This window comes from Schistocerca gregaria, chromosome 1 (genome assembly GCF_023897955.1).
Source record: "Schistocerca gregaria isolate iqSchGreg1 chromosome 1, iqSchGreg1.2, whole genome shotgun sequence".
NCBI classification, from domain to species: Eukaryota; Metazoa; Arthropoda; class Insecta; order Orthoptera; family Acrididae; genus Schistocerca; species Schistocerca gregaria.
Window position 1 is genome coordinate 165603257 of NC_064920.1, and position 14842 is coordinate 165618098.

The 14842-nt window shown below is 40.6% G+C and overlaps 1 protein-coding gene across 1 annotated transcript; it reads left to right on the top strand.

Moving 5' to 3' along the window:
* The first annotated feature begins 1507 nt into the window (after window positions 1-1507).
* LOC126335607 (putative gustatory receptor 2a) lies at window positions 1508-2266 on the top strand. Its single transcript, XM_049999094.1, has one exon. It carries the CDS (start codon window positions 1508-1510, stop codon window positions 2264-2266), a length of 759 nt encoding a protein of 252 aa, XP_049855051.1.
* Window positions 2267-14842: the final 12576 nt, after the last annotated feature.

A 14842-nucleotide genomic window follows, 5' to 3' on the forward strand; every position in this document is an offset into this window, starting at 1 on the left:
AACTGTGCAATAAAGATTATTTGCTACGCGGTAGGTGTAATAGCGGTGATCTGAAGACAGTTGCCCCACAAATGCTAGTCCAGTACCTTAAGAACTTATTCTCACACTTGTTACTATGTGAAAGTTTTGTCTATAACGACCCGAGCGATAAATGAAATCGACTTTTTGTCAAATGACTGATAGCAGTAACAATCACGTGATTGATTATGTTGTATAATAAAACAGTGGAACACGAGTGACAGTCACTCTGGCAATTTGACAACACAAATAACGCTGTAATTTTTCCTGAGGACTGTATGGTACGATCAATAGAATGATATGATTAACGATCTCGAGTGTGAATAATTGATCAAGACAGGCTCTGCTGTCACTTCATTAACAACACAATGAGTGTATGATTGTGTCCCAGATAACACACGTAAGTCGGCCACATAAGTAATGAAGACACGTTTCATCCAGATGGATCATATTGCTTCACTGTGTTCTACTTGTTGTCACGGGTGTAGTACGGCCTCGGGCTTATTTTATGTACTATTTTGCACTGTGCAGTTTACTCCAGCTTGATTTTTTGAAGAAATTAGACGGTAGACCATAATTAAGTTGACATCAATATTTTTAAATCGGAACGTATTAATAATTCTTTTCGTATCAGAAATCAAACTTCAAGAGTTTTGTACTATTATATATTTATTTTATCCTGTGAGACCACATTCACTGAAAACAGCTGTTACACTGAACTCTTCTTTGATGACCGTTTCCAACTGTTTGTTCCATATAAGTATTGATTGAATTTTGTGATGAGCTCTATCCTTTGTCACATACATGAAACGTTCTGTTCACAAAGATGCATTTTCCACAAATTTGACTTCTACTTATAGTATCACAAGGAGACTGCCAAAAATTTTATTTGTGTTCAGTCTGTATAAGTCTGCCGAAGATTTTCTCTTTGAATCCAGACTCATTCAGTCCATGAAGGGCACCTCTAATGTCAGATAAACGTTAGCCAGATTCAGCTGAATCATACGAATTAGCTGACTGCATATTATTTGTAGGGCTTATGGGCACGAAATCTACTATGAGTGGACAAGGACTAAGAAACGCTATCAGGTGTCTGTATGTCGTGACACAAGTGTGTGGCCTTGCTCCAGCAGACTTTGACACTGAGATACTGCAGCTATTCATTATCACAGTGCCACTAAACAGAACAATAAGTTTCATTGTAAGTGCATTGTGGCTCACTGTAATTGCGTTTGGTGGCTCATATTGCCTTTACACTCAGTCATGTATAAAAGTTTTTTCACGTACACAGCCAACACTGAATTTCTTAAAGCAGTCACTTCTCTGGTTTAACTGGTTAGAATCAGCAGCACTGTTGATTAATGCCTTAATTACTGGGCACCACTATCTCACTGAAATTGTTGGTAGTTTAAAGCTGGTTGATTCATTGTTGGTTCAACACCAAGGCTTAAACCGGAAGAAATTCTATTTCAAAACGCGAGTGTTAGCAATGCTCCTGCTGAGTACAGTTCTGATATCCTTAGCAGTTCTCAGCGTCTGTCAGATTGTCGGACTTTTCCAATACATGCCAAAAGTAATCATCTACTTCTCTTTGGGAACATACTCACTGTTGTGGCACGTGCAGTTCTTTGGCATCGTGCTCCTGGTGAGAGACCGCATGGGAGCCATCAACACCCTACTGCTGGCAGCTGTGCGGCCGCCACTGGGGTCCGACGCAGAGCTGGAGGAGCTGGTGACGCAGCCCTCACTGGCCGGGAGGGCGCTGGTGGCCGAGGACGATCTGCTGCGACTGCAGCGTGCCACACTGGCTCTGCACCGAACTGCCCGGCTCTGCAGGCGGCACTTCGGGCCTGCGCTTCTGCTGGCCGTCCTCAGGAGCTTCGCCTCGGTGGTCTCCTTGTCCTACGCAGTCCTGGAGACGGGGAGGCGGTCTCAGATACCCGAGAGGGTGAGGCTGCCGCTGGTGGCTGGTCTCTCCTGCTGGCTCGGACTGTCCCTGAGCCACGCCCTCCTGGCCTGTTGGGTCTGCTCTTCAGCTGCGGAACGCGCTGCCACAGCTGGGCTCAGGATGGCCAGGGTGCGCCTGCTGGTACGGTCTTCCGGCTCGTCGGGAGTTCTGCAGCTTCCCGTCGACAGATTGCATTTTTCCGCTGCTGGATTCTTCGATATTGACCTGCCCCTCTTTGTGTCCATTACTACCGCTGCTGTAGCCTACCTTGTAGTTCTTATACAGTTTTCAACAATGTAAGTAGCATACTTCCGGACATACTTCTACGTTCTCACTACTCTAGAGCAGGGGTCTCCAAACTTTTTAGTTCGCGGGCCACATTGACTCCTCCACGAAGTCATAAGGGCCAAGACATACCTAGTGGGATTAAAGCACTCCATGATCACCGTAATGTAAGGCTAAAGCAAAGATGAAATCGCAAATATCTAAGGTTGTGGTAATAGCTAGCACTGAAACGAACTACGATTTTTCTTTAATTACATAATTTTGATTGGCAGACGTACTTGACCGAAATTCTGGCGTATTTTATTCTGGCGAATTTCACCGACAAAAAAGTATATCACTGCACATTCTTCACGAAAGCGTCGTGCAAAGTTACCGAAATCTCAAAATCGTTGTTAACGACACTATTACTGCAAGCGGCGCAACAATAAGTTTAATTATGTAGTCTTGTAGCGAGTAGCAGAGCCAATGTCGGGGTGTATTGGTAGCGATAGGCCTCGAAACTCAATTGTGGGCAGTGTAGGCACCACCTCAAATATATGGCGTGCCGGATACCGGGGATGTCCGGCCAGCTAACGCGGGCCGGTTTGCCGGCCAACGTGGACCGGTTTCGGCCCGCGGGCCGTAGTTTGGACACCCCTGCTCTAGACTATTTGCCATCCTCAATAATACAGGGGGGCCCAGAAAATGTATCTACTGTTTAAAAGTCCATAAGTGGCAAACTAATTGACGGAGTGTGCCCGTGAAACTGGAGTGAGTCACTCAAGTGTTCGGCGAATTTTGAAGACAGCAGAGTGGAAGTGCTACGTCCCATGATTGCTTCACGCAACGAACGAGGACCACCAAGATCGTAGAATGGAGTTCTGCGAGTGGTTTACTAACATGGTGCGCAATGATGAAGAGTTTGCAAAGATAATTGTGTGGTCTTATGAGGCACAGTTCAAACTCAATAGTACTGTAAATCTCCACAATTTCATCTACTGGGCCGCCGAAAATCCGAACGTCCATGTAGACAAAGCCTTGAATTTCCCAGGAGTAAATGTAAGGTCTGGGTTGTCTTACTGGGTCTTGATTGGGCCATTCTTCTTTGACGGCACAGTTACCAGTGAGGTGTAACTTCGGAAGCTTCAGACATCCATTTTACCTGCCATCCGAGGCTTGTAAGGTGATGGAAGACTTTACAACAAGAAGACAGCCCACTACCAAAATCGTGTTAGGGCATATCTCGACAAAAATCTACCAGGTAGATGGATAGGCCATAGAGGTGCTGTGCAGTATCCACCAAGTTCCCCAGACCTAACTCCTCTGGAGTTTTACCTGTGGGGAACACTAAAGGACGTCGTTTATCGACAAAAGCCACGCACATTGGATGAACTTCGGGAATCCATCGAACATTCATGTGCAAATATCCGACTGAACACGTTGCAGTCAGTAGTTCCTGCTGCACGTCGGCGGCATCGTTGTGTGTGGATGTTAATGGTGACCATTTCGAACACCTACAGTGATATCTTTAAGTTGGACTTCAAGCTACACTTTCACCAAAAATGAGACAACTCCGTCAACTAGTTTACAAGTTATGGACTTTTAAACAGTGGATACATTTTTTTGGACCCCCTCTGTAGTATTTATATTTATCTTGGTAATTCAGTTGTTATTGTACTTTTCATACTGTACAGCTTGCCACTGAAATGAGCCACTTTACATGAATATTTTATTGGCTTTGTTTTTTTGTACTGAGCAAAATATTTATCACAAATTTTGAGTTACTATCATTATATCTTCCATAAAAATTTTACACATGCTGTCAGTCATTCAATTATGTTTGCATTTTGTTCTGAATACAGTAAATCAGTCACTGATGTAGTAATAGTCATTGAAATTGTACTCAATCACATGTACAAATCAAATGAGACCACTTCTCGTTATTAGTAATCATTTCACAATACAAGAAAGTAGATGCTAATAATCTAATGATATCATAGAAGTAGAGCAAAGTTAGACAAACGTTCTTTGTAAGAAATGTGGATAACGAAATAAGTATATTGGCAGAAATGTTTCTATCCTGAATTGAAGGCGAGTAGTGTAGGGATGTATGAAGCTTCCACTATTCCACAGGAAATAGCGGATCTGTGAAATTTTAATCTGATCAGCACTTCAACGTGTGATCATACAAAAATTAGTTTTTCATTAATTGTCAGGAAATAGGAACTATAATAATGTTTCAGTACTCATCTTATTGCAGTGTTTCGTTTTTGGCCTTTTTAAATACACAATCATGTTGATATTAACTTCATTTCAATGTGTTAAGAGAATGTGAAATGTCAGAAGGGGTTAACTGGCACACAGTACTTAAATAAATCATAATAACTGTCTATATGCTTCAGCATGTGTGATGCAAATTGATAAAGATCTTGCATAAGTAACTAAATGCTAAATTATCTTTGTTGAAAGAGGGAAAATTCAACTATACCTTTTTTCCTGTAATCATTTTTTTCACATCATCTTCACTCATTCCACTGTTTTATTTTATAACTTCATTTTCTTAAAGTTCAGTACTTATAAATTATTGAAATAGTCACATTTGCGATCTTCAAATTCACAATTTACTAATGTTGATATACTTAAAACATTGTGCTCTGTTTTTTCTAAAGAAAAATATATTTTAGTTTGCAGTAAGTCCCAAAATCACTGTGTCTCTAAAGACACGCCGTTGTGCTACTAGACATATCTGCAGTGTTAACATAAGATCTATTTCTTTCTAATTAGGTTCACACTCGCTGGCAGAATACAACCTTTGACTGAACTACTGTTTGCTACACTTAATTTTTAGCGTCTTTCTTGCAAATGTTTTCCATTTTGCTAGACATTATTGTCCAATGAAGCCCTGTACTTTTAATTTATGTAGTTATTTGTTTAAGTAAGCTTTAAAGACATTTACTGGAAATTCTTCAGATTCATTAGTCTGTTGCCTGTGTATGTTGCAGTTAATACAATTTCGTAATTATTTTTTGCAAAGAATTATGAGAATCATGTTAGATAAGAACAAAATTAATTATAAACGTGTACTGAAGCTAACAGTGTTCATATCATTAAAATATTTCAAATTGTCAAACTGTAGATGTGTAGTATACATAGTTGTTGACATATGGACTTTTAAATTTGTCACAAACATAAGAATGGCAATTCATATGACATAATTTCCATGATGTGGATTCTATTGATACTATATCTACCAGTACAAAAGCTTTGCTTCAAAACAGCTACATTGTTGTGCAAAGATTTGTTGTTACGGATGAGGTACATGAATTTTGTTAGTACTGTCTATAGATCCTGGCAACTGAAAATACATTAATAAAAATGGGGTCAGATGTTATCCTAGTATGTTTTACAATTTACTGCCAAATAACAGGATTCGTTATGGAAAATCAGGTTAATTATAACAATGGTATGTGATTATGAAGAAGAAAAGAAAAAATTCAAATCAGATAGCACTGCTGTTGTGAATTAATTTTCTCTTCAGGGCATATGTATAAGATTTCCTTTTTTCGATTAGCTGTGAATTTTTTCTTGCTTCCTCCATTAATAATATTTTGCTACTAGCAATGATGAATATTTAAGTGGTAAATAAAGAAAAACTATTTTCTAAAATACAGCTGTTGTTTAATTATCTGCTCAATGGGGTAAGCTTTCTCTGTAAGATTAGTACTCTCAGTCCTTTCTCTTTTCCATAGTTAATTTTAACTTTAAAGTGTTTTACATTTGTCTCATTATTATCTAGCATCAATTATCTTTTACTTCATCCAAAATTCTGTTTATTCACTTTGCTTGAAATACATGCTCCATAATCCACTAAATTTATTTTACAAAACCTTTCATTTTCATGTAATTACTTATTTTCTCTTCTACTTCATAGCCTCATCCCTCCTGTGATTCCTCATTTCTAAAGGTTCAAAACGATGTTCTATGCTGTGCTCATATTCAGACATCAACTGTGGTCGCATTTCATACAAAATACATCACTAATAGTTTCCAGAACTGTTGCAGTGGGAAGGGTGATATGGTGGTTATGTAGTAGATTCACAATAAGGGAAACAGTGGTTCAAATTCTCATCTAGCTCTCCACGTTTTCTATGATTTCTCTAATTTTGAGACAGTTATTTTGAAAAAGCCATGGGTAATTTCCTTTCTGAATGTTCCTATACTTGAGTTCCTAGCCTTCAATGGGATGTTAAATCCTGTCATTCTTCCTGGTACTGTGCCTTTCACTGATAATGTTTTTACCACAGAATATTTCTTTGCAGTTCTTGTTGCTTGGTTTTTGGTAACAAGCTATTTATTAGAAAATCTAGATATTTACACTTTCTTTTAAACTTCCCCCTCTTCTTCCAATTTATACCTTTGGCGGGCCTACATTGAAGGATGAGTGCTTCCAGCGAGTATACATAGTATGGTAAATATTTGTGGCTGTTCTGTCATACACGGTTGTCAATAGGCAGTTACTAACTATTAAATTACCAGGAACGATGTTGAAGTAACAGCTTATGTAAATACATCTGGAGTGCTCATGTGAACACTTGAAAAAATGCTCTAACAATGGTTTCTTTATCAACTGACATAACCTTATCCAGATAACTAAATAACACATACGCTATAGCAGTTGGGCATAACATGTCCATAGTCACCATAAGATAATATAGTTTCTCCACATGTGCCTTGGAAATGTTGGAATGGTGTTGAAAGTAAGAATAATCTACTATATACTCAAATCCAGCATAATTGGCTATAAGCGACATTCTCTGTATTTTGTCTTATCATTTCCCTATTGGCTGTTGATGCATTGCATACAAGGAATTCGCTTTGCTAAGTACCACCTGAAAATACACCTATATTGAATAATGATTGCAGAGTGACTCACATAATTCATTATTACATTGTCTAGCTTCAATGACTCCTTACTGTTGGCAGTGATATTCTTTCTCTGCTCCAGTGAACTTCGAGCCATGGTACATTAGAAATGTCTATTTGGAATATGATTCAATGTTAATACAGTCAAAATGTCAAATTTGTCTATGATACCAACTGATACTACTGATACTTGAATTTTCAACGGAGAATCATACCTAATTCCAACAGATAGAAACTAACATATTTTTTATATCTGTGAAAGCAGCTTCGTGATCAGATTTAAAAGATTTAATTCATCTTTCTGAAAATCAGACAAACAGTCTCCAAAATGGAAACTCATGGTATGGAACATTACTCAACAGTGATTTCACCACTGTTTTTAATGCCACAAGCAGATGAAAGTAAGCAGTGTGTACTGCACTAAGGCCTAACTGGGCAAGTCAAACGTCCTCTGGGTATTTATAGATCTTCTGCACTAAAACCATGTGTAATTAACTATTGTTTAATACTATCACATAATTTGTATTGTTATATTTTCACACAGTAGTTTGAATATATTCATAAACATTAAAATTGTACTAGTGCTGTCATTGTATTTCATTCCCTACTCACACTGTGATAAGTCATAGGTTTTCTTCAACTTGAATGTTTGATAAACATAGTTCCTGACTTCTTCACTGTTCCTGTGACTATTGTACTTTAAATTAATATTATGTGAAATAGTAATGTTCATCTTTCAGACTAGTGTGTCGAAATTAAACCTCAGTGGCAGAGCATTGTGATTTGTCTTGGATACATTGCAGTGCTCTCTGTAACTTCCAGATAGTATCTCTTTAATACTGCTGTTATAAATACTGTGATTTTTAGAATTTTCGTTCGTTTCATGTCTTCCATGACTTAAAAGCTATGTCTCGTGGAAATCGGTGGTGTGTTTGCAATCTAGTGTTAACGTCAGCTCACTGCCTCATCGTTATGTGTTGTTCTGGATTCAATACAGTGCTTGACATGTTTTCCTAAAAGCATCGGTTTAAGATTTTTGTTAGAAAATATCATGTTATAGTTTTCATTCACTTTGTGTCTTGTACCTCCTATGTTCAACGAGTATCTGTACTGTTATTCTACATTGGTCTGATGTCTGGAAGTTAGCAGCACAACTCACAGAAAAGACACATTTTTACTAATTATTACTATAATAAAGTAGCTCTTTTTAGTTTACTGTAAGACTAGCATCATGTGTGACAAATGAGAACCATTTCTGGAAAACTTGCACTACACAAAAAATAAAATTTGATGTGGGATACATTTACTTAATTTAATGATTTATTTAATTAACAAGCAAGTTTAGAAGAAATTTTTTTTCAATTAACAAATTTCATACAGTTCTGAATATATTTTAAGATAGTCTTTGAATGTACATAAAAATTTTGATAGTTTATCAACAGCTGGGAGTAGGAAAACAGTTTTCTTTTCAAAACCCGCTTTATGCTCAAGTTAGATTAGTGGAACCTGGATAAAAAATGCCTGTTTCTTACATTAAAATTTGTAAAATAATATTTTTTTCTCTTCTACACAACTTAAGGGACTCTTCATTGTCAAAATTCTCCATCAGCTGTCATGATCTTCATATTCCTCACCACTTAGTTTGTCTTTGTAGAAACTTGCTACATCCTTAGGAATGGTATGGAATTAGCTTCATTACATCATTATCAATTTCTGCACTCATATGGGTTATCTTGGGAACAATCACAGCACATCTGATGGCTTTGAACGAAGGAACGTTCTTTTTCAAGACATCATACTTTCTGTCTGGAGAAATGCGCTGATTTGACAGCACATTGAATCTTACCATTGGTTTGTCTGTAAATTGCTGCTCATGCATCCATCATTTTGAATGGAAAGGTTGTATTCAACATTTCTATAGAAATCCGTTTGAAGCCATAGGAAAAACAGTGTTCTCACCACATCAGCACTTTTCAAACCTTGCTATAGCATCACTGTATTCACAAAGTGATATGATACCTTCTTTCTCCTGATACACCTCTCAGCACTATTCCAAACCTTACTATCACATCACTGTATTCACAAGATAATATGATCTCTTCTTTCTTAACTCTACCAAATACATGATCCAGTGGCATCAAACTATGTCAACGAATAGGAAAGTAGTGGATAAGTTCAGAGAACACTGCAGTGCATTCCATAAAATATGCCAGCATACAGAGCGTTATAGAGCTCTTGTTCTGGCTGGTGCACGAGTCTGAAAAAAAGACTCATGTTTCAATCCTCTCTTACCAGTATCTCTAATCCTCTCTTCCAAATAATGTAGGAGAAAATGTTGTAGTGCAGATGTGATTTCGTTTGCACCTTTCCCAGCTTTTGTTTCACGTCAAGTATGTTGAAAAGCGTTATCAGTACCTTGTTTTGGTTCATGTATTTCTACAGTCGTATTATAGAACCATACCTGTCGTGTGTACGATTTCTGCAATAGAGAAGTTTGGCAGAAGTTGATTTTGTTGCATCTCAAAGACAGCTGTTACAGTGGCTTTAGAGTATTTGTTCATAATGCTGTGGAACGTCTTTGCACTGGCGTCATGCAAGCACAGGTTAGTTTTACACGCTACTTAGGTTTCTGGCATCTTTATTTTCAGTTTGCAAGTTGAACAAGTGTCACTGACAGGTTACCAAAGCAGAGATTAAAATTCTTATGAAACAGTCTTAAACTTTGACACAGAACAGCTGTTATTGACTGTTCGTCTTTGATCTTTGCAAAAATTTTCCCACATTATATTTACATTTAATATTTGAAGCAAACATGACCTATTCATTTTCCCTGTGCTATAATGACACTCCCTAATATATCGGAATATTCTCGTTCACTTGTTGGGTCATAAGTACGTCTGCTTGATCCACCTTTTCGTTTGTGTACTGCAGTCCCATGTTCTTGATAATGCTGAGCAATCTGGGCAAAGTGGTCCCATGACACACCTGCTATTTTTTTGAAATGTAGTACCAGAAGCTAGAACTTGGGATCTATTTCGAAGTTTCATCTTATACCTGTTAGCATAGCTTCAGTGGACCTACAACATACCGTACCTAACTGGTGCTGAGATATCTATGTATGACAGAAGGAATGCATTTTGCTGGGTCTTATCTCCTGAAGAATATAATAGATTATTGAAATATTATAAGTCAGCATCAGGTAGTTTGCCTGCATGACAGTCTTTCCCTCCATTATTGCTTGCTTCACTCCTTTCAGAATGCCAGCAGTCAATATCAGGCTCTGCATTTTGCTTTAAATATTGAGATGGTTTTGCTTTGGAGATGTTTGACTGCTTTGTTCCTGTCTTTTTACACCCAACACGTGTTTCACTCACAGGAATATTATATTCACCATCATATTCCATATTCTGTCTCCTACGTTTTGAGGAGTTGATGCAAGTGTCACCAGCTGTACATTCCTAAACTGGGAATCTATGACTGGAAAAATAAAAAAGGGATATTTTTACCTGACGGTATTGTTCTTTTATCTCTAGGGCAGATACACCTCCACAATGAAGAGAAGAACTTCATACAGAAGCCTCAGCTCAGCACAGTTTTAATCTGCCAGGATGTTTCATATCAGCGCACACTCCGGTGCAGAGTGAAAATCTGATTCTGGCTTCATACAGAAAGTTTGAAATTAATATTGAAAATAAAATAGAACTTCAGGTGTTCGGAAATAGTTCTTAAGTGTATCACTATTTGCTGCTAGGGGTTCATCACAGAACAAATATTACTCTTTCTGCGATCCTAACTAATATCATCAGATGCCTCACCCACTGAACATCTTTCGATTTAGAGTGTGAAGTTTAAAAGGCACGATTCTGGAACAGTACTCTCTTTGAAGTCTGCCCATACTGGAAAAGCCTGAGGTCAGTTGTGTGACTTTTAAGTAAAATGAAAAAGAAACAATATAACTCTCTTAGAATGTCACTTAATTTTAAAAGAGACTGTCAGTTCTATAGCCTCTAAAAAAACTAGTAAATGAATATGCGATCTCTGTTCTTCCAGACATGTTCGAAAGAACAAGCACCACATATTCTCATAATTGATATGCCCAGCTGGGCAATGGATCCACCTTCTTCAGCGTGGAAGCAGAAATACGTCCGATCTCCCGTGGGGATCTCAGAGCAGCGAACAGGAACCAACGGAGAGCGTCTGCAGATAGGTAGCGCTCGGTGGGAGGCGTACCGAGATAATTTCGTGCAGTTGCGTTGCGACAACGCTGTGTCCCAGATGATGCAGTGGTTAAAGCACCTGCCTAGTAATCAGGATATTCTGGGTTCGATTCCTGGTCCACTACACATTTTCGCTCCTCGTCGTTGATTCCACGTATCTCCTGCTGCAGCTGACAGCAGTGATCCCCTTCAATTTACGTTAAAAATAGTAGTACGCTTAATATCATCTCGTATCATACCTTTCTACTCGAACGTTAGCCTAGTGTGGTTGGTGAAATAAAGACGATGGACTGAGACCCTTTCTGCATGATATGATAAAACGCCTGACAAAAAAAGTGAAGCACCCAGAAGACGTGTTTGGATGTCAGTGTAACTTCGCACACGTGCACACCATAGACAGAAAAGTGGAAGATTAGAATTACAGTTCTCTGTGACATGTAGAACGGTTACCAAAATAGATTAACTTTTTTCGTGTTTAATGTTCCAGGCCTTATACTAGGGGGGACCCAAAAGTAACCAGAATCGTAATGCTGCACATCGTGTACTTGTAGTAGCAAGTTGCGCCGCCAGAGGGTTGTAGTAGGAGCTCTGTTGAGTCGTTCTGCCTCGCGGCGTCACCCAACAGTAAGAAGTGTGGTTTCTTTGGCAGTTCTGTGAGAGTGTGTATAGTGCAGATATGACACGAGGAAATGCCTAGTTCTTACGAACAATGTGCGGCAGTGAAGTTTTGTTTCTTGCTCGCCAAGACGCAGCAGAAACTGTTTGATGATTGAGACAGCCTACGAAGACCATTCTCTTAGTAAAACGTCAAGTGTACGTATGGTTTTCTCGGTTTAAAAAGGAAGAAATGGTGGTTGAAGATCAGCCCCGTTCCGGTCGACCTTCAACTGCTCGAAGCGAAGACAACATCGACAAAATCTGTGATCTCATCAATGAAGATCGATGTAGGACAATCGACAAACTCGAGAACTTGTCTGGATTGTCCTGGAGCTCAGTTCAGCGCATCTTGACCATCGATTTGGGGATGCGAAGAGTGGCAGCAAAATTCGTGCCGAAGCTTCTTACTGGAGATCAAAGGGATCGTGGCGTCCAAGCCTGTCTCAAAATGAAGGACGCGTTCAAAGATGATCCACATTTTTTCAACAAAATCATTACAGGTGATGAGTCATGGTGCTATGGGTCCGATCCAGAAAGTAAACTATAGTCATCACAATGGAAGTCACCTTGCTCACCTCGACCAAAAAAAGCTCGACAAGTGAAATCGAATGTGAAAACGATGTTGATCTGTTTTTTTGACATCACACTGAATTTGCCCCTGAAAACCAGACAGTAAACCAACAATTCTATTTGGAGGTTATGAAACGGCTTCGCAGAAGTTTGTCGCGAAAACGTCTGGCTTTGTGGGATTCTGGCGTGTGGTTCCTGCATCACGACAACGAATTCGCTCACACGGCTCTCAGCGTCCACCAGTTCTTGGCCTCAACGATGACGACTACCTTGACCCACGCGCCCTATTTGCCGGATTTAGCACCCTCGGACTTCTTCCTATTCCCAAGTATGAAAAGAGGGAAGCGTTTTGCGGATGTGGAAGACGTAAAACGCAATGTCATGAAAGAGCTAGCAGGTATCAAATAGGACGAATTTAAAAGGTCCTTCGAACACTGGAATGAACGTTTGGACAAGTGTATTAATGCTAATGGAGAGTACTTCGAAGAAGATTAAGGTTGTATTTGAAAATAATAAAGTATATGCTTTCTAGAAAGAAATTCCAGTTATTTTTGGGTCCCGCCTCGTAGATTATATACCATGCACGAACAGAGTCCGATGTTAAGTGATCATAGTGAAGGACATGGAGATTCCCTATACTCGCATGAGACAGCCTTATCAGCACTGACGAATTATGGCTACAAAGTCTATCGTGACGATTTTCTCGGATAAATGTTCACAGTTAGCTTGCTGTGTCACATATGGAAATTTCGAATTTATCATGGTCGTTTTGTTCAGGCATTTGACAAAGTTTGAAAGGATCTTCATGATGGTCTCCATTTGGCCGGATGGTCGAATTGTGCCATATCCAGATTTGTGGGGCTTTCGGCTGTGACAGTGTCCTGATGTTGGACCACATGGTAATATGAGGGGAGAGGCACTTGTCGCCAAGGTTCTGTTTGACCAGGTCTGACACCACAAGGGAGGATCGACTTATTGTGCACCATGCACATCACAGCCTCTCCAAATACACTCCTGGAAATTTAAATAAGAACACCGTGAATTCATTGTCCCAGGAAGGGGAAACTTTATCGGCACATTCCTGGGGTCAGATACATCACATGATCACACTGACAGAACCACAGGCACATAGACACAGGCAACAGAGCATGCACAATGTCGGCACTAGTACAGTGTATATCCACCTTTCGCAGCAATGCAGGCTGCTATTCTCCCATGCAGACGATCGTAGAGATGCTGGATGTAGTTCTGTGGAACGGCTTGCCATGCCATTTCCACCTGGCGCCTCAGTTGGACCAGCGTTCGTGCTGGACGTGCAGACCGCGTGAGACGACGCTTCATCCAGACCCAAACATGCTCAATGGGGGACAGATCCGGAGATCTTGCTGGCCAGGGTAGTTGACTTACACCTTCTAGAGCACGTTGAGTGGCACGGGATACATGCGGACGTGCATTGTCCTGTTGGAACAGCAAGTTCCCTTGCCGGTCTAGGAATGGTAGAACGATGGGTTCGATGACGGTTTGGATGTACCGTGCACTATTCAGTGTCCCCTCGACGATCACCAGAGGTGTACGGCCAGTGTAGGAGATCGCTCCCCACACCATGATGCCGGGTGTTGGCCCTGTGTACCTCGGTAGTATGCAGTCCTGATTGTGGCGCTCACCTGCACGGGGCCAAACACACATACGTCCATCATTGGCACCAAGGCAGAAGCGACTCTCATCGCTGAAGACGACACGTCTCCATTCGTCCCTCCATTCACGCCTGTCGCGACACCACTGGAGGCGGGCTGCACGATGTTGGGGCGTGAGCGGAAGACGGCCTAACGGTGTGCGGGACCGTAGTCCAGCTTCATGGAGACTGTTGCGAATGGTCCTCGCCGATACCCCAGGAGCAACAGTGTCCCTAATTTGCTGGGAAGTGGCGGTGCGGTCCCCTACGGCACTGCGTAGGATCCTACAGTCTTGGCGTGTATCCGTGCATCGCTGCGGTCCGGTCCCAGGTCGACGGGCACGTGCACCTTCCGCCGACCACTGGCGACAACATCGATGTACTGTGGAGACCTCACGCCCCACGTGTTGAGCAATTCGGCGGTACGTCCACCCGGCCTCCCGCATGCCCACTATACGCCCTCGCTCAAAGTCCGTCAACTGCACATACGGTTCACGTCCACGCTGTCGCGGCATGCTACCAGTGTTAAAGACTGCGATGGAGCTCCGTATGCCACGGCAAACTGGCTGACAC